At 39.3% G+C, this 8,322-nt stretch overlaps 1 protein-coding gene across 1 annotated transcript; it reads right to left on the bottom strand.

Annotated features, from left to right (window-relative positions):
• Positions 1–3,374: 3,374 nt before the first annotated feature.
• On the bottom strand, positions 3,375–5,106 carry pth4 (parathyroid hormone 4). Its single transcript, XM_046385296.1, has 2 exons — positions 4,970–5,106; positions 3,375–4,521 (listed from the first exon to the last, which is right to left on the bottom strand). Exons 1-2 carry the CDS (start codon positions 5,053–5,055, stop codon positions 4,251–4,253), a joined length of 357 nt encoding a protein of 118 aa, XP_046241252.1. The 5' UTR covers positions 5,056–5,106; the 3' UTR covers positions 3,375–4,250.
• Between the last annotated feature and the right edge of the window lie 3,216 nt (positions 5,107–8,322).

Below are 8,322 nucleotides of genomic sequence, written 5' to 3'. Positions count from 1 at the left end.
GTAAATAGTTCAACTAGTTATGTTGTTGTCAAGTTAAGTTGTCAAATAAATTTAATGAAAAAAATATATATATATTTCTGAATTTCTGAAAGTGAAAGTGACATATTTTGTCATTGGAGGGAACTCACTCCAACGAAATTTGTTCTCTGCATTTAACCCACCCAAGTGACGTGCACACACACACAGCAAACCCGGGGCAGTGGGCGACCGCGTGCAGCGCCCGGTGATGATTCTGTTTCTGAATTGTAGTGGAGAAGAAATGGAAAGTAGCAGAAAATGGAAATACTTAAATAAAGTACAAGTACATATATAGGTGAAAGTATTCAGACAGGGGCTGTTTTTCAGGGGTCGGGCTCAGTCTCATACTTCCAGTGAAGTGAAATCTTAATGCTTCAGCATACCAAGACATTTTAAACAATGCTTTGCTTCCAACTTTGGGACAACAGTTTGAGGAAGGTTCTTTTCTATTCCAGCATGACTGTGCCCCAGTGCACAAAGTCCATAAAGACATGGCTGAATGAGTTTGGTGTGGAAGAACTTGTCTGGCCCATACAGACCCCCTGACCTCAACCCCATCAAACACCTTTGGGATGAAGTGGACCAGAGACTGTGAGCCAGGCCTTTTAGTCCAACATCAGTGTCTGACCTCACAAATGCTCTACTGCATGAATGGGCACAAATTCCCACAGAAACACTCTTGTGGAAAGCCTTCCCAGAAGAATGGAAGATGTTATAGTTGCAAAGGGGGGAACCAACTCCATATTAATGCTTATTTGTTTAGAATTCAGTTTAATGGTCATATGTCCCAATACTTTTGTCTATATAATGTACCTCAAAATTGTACAGAAGGCTTCTAAAGTAAATGTATTCAGTTACTTTCCAAATGCTCTCCAAGTGACAAAAACTTTCTTACTTTAAACACAATTCATTCTCTCAGATGTGGTCCTCCTGTTGCTTGCACCAGAATAGTGTTTCAGTTAAAGTCTTTAAAAGTTCTCAGGTTTCAAAGTGACCCAACATTGACCCCAACTTTATGTATAGAGAATAAAAATACATAATATAATAATAAATAAATATTTCCATAAATCCATCCATTCATTTTCTGATTCACCTCTTGTTTCTGCCCTTTGTCATGGCAGACACGACGAACAGACTTGAAAATAAAAAAAAAAACAGAACCACAGAAGAAAGAAAACCAGAGCAGATGATTCGACAAAGAAGGCTGGACTGAAACTGGCTCACACTTGACCATGATGCATTTCTGTTGCATTGCTGACAATTAAATTAAAACTGAAATTTACCTTTTTTCTGAAGCATTCATTTAGAGGATAAAGCTTGTTTACTATTTTTGAAATTTCTTTCTGTTTAGAAGGAATCGTAAATTTTAGGAAATATATCTAATATTTCAATTATTCCTTGTTAAATCGGGGTACCTTGTTTACCAGCACTACCTCGGCTAATCAAGATTATTAATTAGCTGAATGAATAATAAGTACCTCTGGGGAAAAGGTAAACTAAGAAACCTTCAGCAACTAAAAATAAATAGTTTATACGCTTGGCCTTTGTCCATCACAGAATAGCACTGATAGAAGTATCAGTCTTACCATTTCGTGAAGACACCCCCTTCTTCTGTATGTATTTTTGTGGTTCAGTACGAGTACCTTCATGACGTCCTTTCCTTTCTGAAGACGTTCCTGTTTATTTTCCTTAGTTGTTGACTTTGATCTTACACTCTTTTAGCTCGTCTGAGTTTACGGTAGTTACATTGTTAAGTTATTGCAGCTGGTATGGGGCCATGTTGCCAAAAGTTTTCCCACTGAGTAAATAGCGCTCAGTATGGTTTAAAATGATGTGTTTTCCCAACTGCGGGGCTAAAAGGGTTATCTTTCGGCTTTTTTTGTTTGTTTGTTTTTGTTGATGCTATGTTACTGCTATCCCGTGCGTTGGAACTGGAAATCCTGGCTGCATATAAGCCATCTGTCATCTTCATTACGTTCAGTCATTAGAGTTTAGATGCTTCCTTCCTCACATAAAAAGTCAGCACTCTCATCAGTCAGTCAGGAAGAAATGGAAATAAAAGTGCAGTTTTGTTCTTGGATTACAGGGCTAATTAGCCCTACAGTATTGTGTTACAGTATTACACAGGAAAATATAACATTATGCATAATAAATATATCATTAGAGATGTTTTTAGCAGTGTTATATTGTAAAACAGGTTTGGTTGAAATGTCCCTCTAACCAAATAAAACCAAATAAAGAGCGGGACTGTAATGGATAATGCTAACATGATAACTTTAACATGATAGCTTTAATGGCTATTAAGTATGTTTGATCCATTTTTTTCCACCCCTCTCTTTCTGGAAATAATTAAAAAGACACAATCCCATAACCTCTTGGTATGTAGGCTGTCTTTCTTACTTCAGCTCTCTGCAAACAACAGCATGTACAGAAATCCAGAACATGACTGTCTTATTGTGCTAACATATTGTGTTAAGTTGCATTTGTTAAGTTATTCGACTTTGGTTTAGCAAATGTTAAGCTAAACAGAAGTGTGGCGAAGTTTAAACCGATAGTTATAGATGCATAAACACAGACCATATCCATGCATCCACAAAGTTTAATATAAATATTCACAGAATAAAATGACAGGCATTCAGTCATTGTTATACAACCACATCATATAGGTTTAAGCACTGTTATAACTATAGTCCAGATCAATAATAAACATGCACATTTCATACATTTTAAGTTGAAAAATCCCCCATTGGCTGTGGCAGCGGCAGCTTTAAAGGACACGTTCTTTATAATAATACAACATTCACATGAGGAAATATATTAAGGTGTGGCATCTTTAATCATTTTTCCTGTTTATATGGGGTGCGAAGTGATCCTTCATAACACCAACCAGACTGCAGATGGAGGACAGACTCCACAGTCCTCAGCTGAAGACAATATGTGTAAGATATATGTAAGACCAGTCACACTGTCTCAGAGCTTAATCCATTGGTAAACGGAATATTTTGGTTCCCCAAATCACAAAACACTTCAGTTTCAATTAAGTTCTCAACCACAAAAAGAAAGAGAGAAACAAACAGTCTAAAATCAGCCTGAAGTCACCAGTGCAAACAGGTATGCCTTTTGTTGCACATTTTTACTTACATATTATGTATCTGTGTGTTGTGAGTATCTGTCATTTGTTAGCTAGCAGTTTTAGCTAGGAGTTTTCTGGCTCTCTTGGTCGAGGGGACTCAACTAAGCAATAATGGGTGAAAGAGATTAAATGTATATACTAGTTTGCTTAATATGTTTTGCTGCTTCCTGGATCAGAAGGGGTAATGTCTTATCGAGTGCAGCAAGAACCACACACAGGACCACATCCTAAGCCCAGCAAAAGCTATGCTTTGCCACTGAAAGAGTAGGGTTATGGTCACTGTCCCAAAAGTTATGGTCACTTTAGCCTTCTGTTTACCAAACCTGGTTTTCAGCCCTGAAAATGATGAAAGATCACTGCTCTGATGTTCGTTACACAGAAATGTCTGCGTGAAAGCGATCTTATTGTTCCTAGTCTGTTAGTGAGATAACACAGTGCTAAAATTATGATTTCTTCATTTACAATGTATTGGTTGCTGGTGGGAATTCTTGTGAGTTCCAAGCTGAGCAAAAGATGAACTGCTGAAAATGGCTTTTGTGTTTGTCTTCTTCGCTGACAAGGCTCTCACCGTGCCTCAGACGTGTTGTCCGGGTAGCTAACACTAGCTCTGCAGTCGCCTACAGGTGTCAGGCTGATGTACAGAAACGCAAACGGAGCAGGCGAATCGGTGAGCTGTTGTGAGTTATTGCTAAGCTTGGTTGAATCATCTGGTACTGAAGAGTGTTGCAGGTCTTTTGTCGTTCTCGCTGTGCTTTTCACCAAAAATATGCTTCAGTCGTGTTTTTGTGTTGCTGTATTTTATTTTATTTAGGGAAAAAGTGATTACATTTGTGATCATCCCCGTGCTTGAAAATTGTTTTATTTGTATTGCCAAGTTTCTGTGGTTCTCCCCACTGATAAACTACCTCAAGAAGTTCAATTTCAAATATTTCTTTAATGATAAAATTTAAATCTGCTTTTAAACTCTTGAAGACATTTGGATCTGCAGCTGAGTGGGTTTCTTGGCACAACGGAAATCTTTGTGGTTGTGCTTTTGATGTTTTATTGTTGATGAACAAAAATGTTTAGAGTAGCTTTTTGCCAGGGAAAAAGTGCAATGTTAGGACTCCCTGTCTGGTATTTGAGTCAGGTAGGGATTAAAGAAGTCTCTCAGGAGGCTCTGCATACGGGCGGGCTGGGGGCTCCCAGCAGCAGGAAGTAGAGCTGGATTCAGAGCCAGGTTCAGAATCTTTGTGGGGCTGAAAGCAGCAGAGCGAGTCTGGGCAGTGTGGAGACCCTCAATGGCACTGGACAGCCAGATGAGTCTCTTGAGACTCTGGATGTTTCGGCCACGGTCGTGCATCAGCTGGTGCTCAGTCACAGCTCTGCGGCTGCAGGGCGGAGACAAGGAAATCTGAAAACCATCTATCCAAATCACTGTGGTTTGAGTCAGCCTCTTATAAATTTCCATTTCTAAGTTGTGCCATTTGTTAAACAGAAATCAATGGACTCGAATTAAACATCCTCACGTCCACAAAGCGGACAAGAAATCACATTTGTTTTGTTCTGACTCTGTTGTGGTTCCCAGTACTGAGCCGCCAATTCTTATTCTTCTGTTTGTGAGCAGGAAATTGATTTTGTGAATATCTTTTTGAATTGTTGGAATTCTGTCTCTCTGCGTATTTAAAAATATTCCTTACAGTGCAGTATTACTTTAAGCTACACACAATGTATGCCAAACATTTCCCTGCTTTATTAAGCTACTCCACTTCTGAGTCAAAGTAATTCAAATCCTTCATAGCTCGCACCATGTGAAAATATTGAAATTAGACGCGTTACCTCTCGTTCTGTTGACACCGGCCAGTTGTAAAGATGACAAGGAGCATGACAGTGAGCCAGTGCACAGGCTTATGGGACATCTGCATCTTCTGGAACACATGGAAGAACAGGGAGTATGAAAAAATATGTTGTTTCTAGATTAGTGTCTGTTATTTGTTTAGTTAGATTGGCAGTTAACAGCTTCATTGGCTCATTACCCCTGGAGAAACATCCACTCGCATCCCCTCGTCTAACATCTGAGAGCAATTCAACCAAAGACTGATTTTCATTGCAACTGTTATATTTAAATGAAATCACACAGAAGAAAAAAAAATTCTAAGCTCCATTTTTTTTCTGTGTAAAAAAAAAAAAAAAAAGTATTGTTCATTTAATGAATGATGAACACATCTTGACTGTGCAGAGCAGTGCAGAGCTATTGAGTCTAAATATAATAGAATCATCAAAAAAATCAAAAATCAAAAAATGTACCACCTAACTGCTGAATTTAAGCTCCACATGCTGCTTTTTTCTGTGAAGAAACAAACTAAAGCTTTTGTCTTTCAAATGAAATTGAATATTATTTAAATTCGAATCCAAATGAAGATTTTTGGACTTTTTAAAAATAGGATACCTTTTGATTGATCCAACTCTTATTGCAATAAACCCTCCCACTCAGCCTCTCTCTAACAGTCTTACCCTGAGCCTAATCAATTTCACTTCTCATGTCTAAACCTAATCAGCTCGGCCAATCAATTCACTGAGTTCTAGTCAATCAAAAAAAAAGCACACAAAAAGAAAAAAAAGAAGAAGAAAGGCTGTCCACAGGTTGGTTTAAAGCTGCAAAGAAAAACTTACATAAATGTTAAAACAACCATGTGAACATCTTAGAATGACCTCTGTCAATCAGTGAAGTCCACAAATGCTGCTGCTACTCCCACTTATTTTAAATTCTACGTAGTATACCTTTAACTGTAAAAGGAACGTTTTTCTGTTCTGTTGCCTGAAAGAATCACAAATCTCTTCCACATGGATGGACAACGTAAGTCACATAACAGAGGAAGACGCACATTACAGAAGAGTGACAAAAAATAAAATCTGAATGAAAAAAAAATGGAAAATCAAATTAAAAAGAGATCAGTTAGATCACAGTTTGAGCTTTGGGCTCTTAAAGGTACTCACATTGTCCCTGTTGGTGACAGCCGCTTCCTCTGATGAATAGACACTAAACTGACTTCAGGTTCAACCTCCTGAGTATTTATAAAGCCCCCTGACACACACACACACACACAATTCAGACCTCCTACAGGCTTAAGAGTGACAATTAATTCAAAGTGGGGCATTTGATTTGCTCATGAAACAAACGTCAGCACTGTCATTGATTTGTCTGTAGAGGGAAAATATGAAACCTTTTGCAGGTTATTTGTATTAACACACAATCCCAAAGAGTCTCTTGCAGCACAGTGTGACAGTGGAAGAGGTTTAGACAGTCACAGATATCCTTTACATAATCACGTGTTTTGAAAAGGAGGATGAAATTCAATTGAGGGATTATCATTTTTTCTATTTTCTGGTCTAATCCCCCCTCCACACACACACACCCAGTTCTTTCATAGAGATTCATTCATCTGACAGAAAAGAGGAAAATGTGTCTGATGGGTTTTATTGATGTTGATTGTGAAGACACAGGAATGAGTCAGCGTGGATAAACTGAATGTCAGCAAACTCTCTGTCACTTCAGGTTTAAACTTTTCTTAACACACTCCATAGTTAAGATGCTTGTCACCTAGAGCTTTTCTCCAGCTTGTTGACATTACAATCCCCCCCCCAACACTAATGAAGGCAGATAAACCAGAGTCTCTGGTTGCTGCAGTGTCACCACATCCAACGTTTGAAATGTAACTGCCTTGACAACACCTCCCAGGACGAGTTTCCCCCGGCGAGAAATGTGGGCAGCCATCAGAGGCTTGTGGGAGGAGAAGTGATTTAGTCCATTAGAGGGTAAATGACATTGGTGTGAAGACATGCAAAGACAAGTGGACATGGACAAAGAAAAAGAGAGAGAGAGAGAGAAGTGGTGAGGTTGAAAAAAGAAAAGAAAAGGGGAAACTAATAGGAAGATGGAAGTCAACATTTCTCACAGCGGGAAGCGCAGGGGCCAGTCAGATTGTGACTTGGGTTTGGTCGTGTTCAGACGTAGTATTCAAGCTGTGTTTTACAGATTAAGCCTGCATTTAACAGAACTTTTACTCCTGCTTGCAAACTTACAGTAGGAAACAGGCTTTTATCAAATTTCTTGCAATTTATAAATACTGTACAAGAGCTCCAGAGGTCTCTGAAGTTGGTTCTGACCATTGACATATATAAGGATGGACAACGTGTCTTCACCTTGTCCCACTGTACAGAAGTGAAGCCAAAATATCCTTGATACGAGTACACTGATGACAGAGTCTGTGGAGTCAATTTATTTAACTTGAAAGTTGATTTGTACGAAAGAGCAGAGTCTGCAGTGCGGCACACAGCTCGTGGTCACAGAGGGATGTCACAGAGCTAGAAGTACTGAAGTATCAGTATCACGATTCTAAAACCTGTGAAAATCATTGGTTCACAGATCCGAGGCAGTCTGAAGTGTCATCGGTTTGGTTTATTCGTCAAATGAAACGTTTACTTTACCCACACACATCACACACACCTTCAGTTTGCAAAGCTGGCGTTATGCAACAGGATGTCTGTCACATGTAAAGCAGCCTGCATCCACATGGTGGCACTGTTGCACTGACCAGCTGGGGGCTGTGGAGCTGCTGGAAGTCTTGTTTCACCACAACTGGGGCTTCAGATTTGCAAAGGACAGGCAGTGATAGATAATGGATGGATGGAGCTTTAGATTTAGGAGGATTTTTAGATTTAAACTGAATTTGTCTAATGTGTACAGTACAGTACATGAGGACTGATGGTTTGTCTAAAGGATCTGTGTATATATTGTATATCCTCTCAGTAGCATCTCTTGTCTCTATTCATTCCCTCTGTTGACTCTGTTGGTAGAATATGGACTGGGCGACTTCAGGACCCAGTCCTAGTGATATTCAGTCTGATCAGGTCTGGTAATGTTCCCTTGTAATGCTGTAGGTCTTGGATCTGTGTGTCAGTATGTCTGATACCACAGCAATCTGTTTCAGTCTTAGAATTTCCACTGCACTTTGGATTGTGTTGGCCCAGATCTGACTGTCCACGAGTCTCTTTCAATCAAAGATCTTCCTTACATCTGTTTCTGAGTTTGCAGACCTCCTGAAAAAGAGAACGCACAGACCTGGACATTACCACACAGTTCATGATCCCTCATTGGCTTCCCACTCACCAACACCAGACCTAAATTCAGT

This window comes from Scatophagus argus, chromosome 3 (assembly GCF_020382885.2).
Source record: "Scatophagus argus isolate fScaArg1 chromosome 3, fScaArg1.pri, whole genome shotgun sequence".
NCBI classification, from domain to species: Eukaryota; Metazoa; Chordata; class Actinopteri; family Scatophagidae; genus Scatophagus; species Scatophagus argus.
This window is presented reverse-complemented; position numbering and strand designations above follow the sequence as displayed.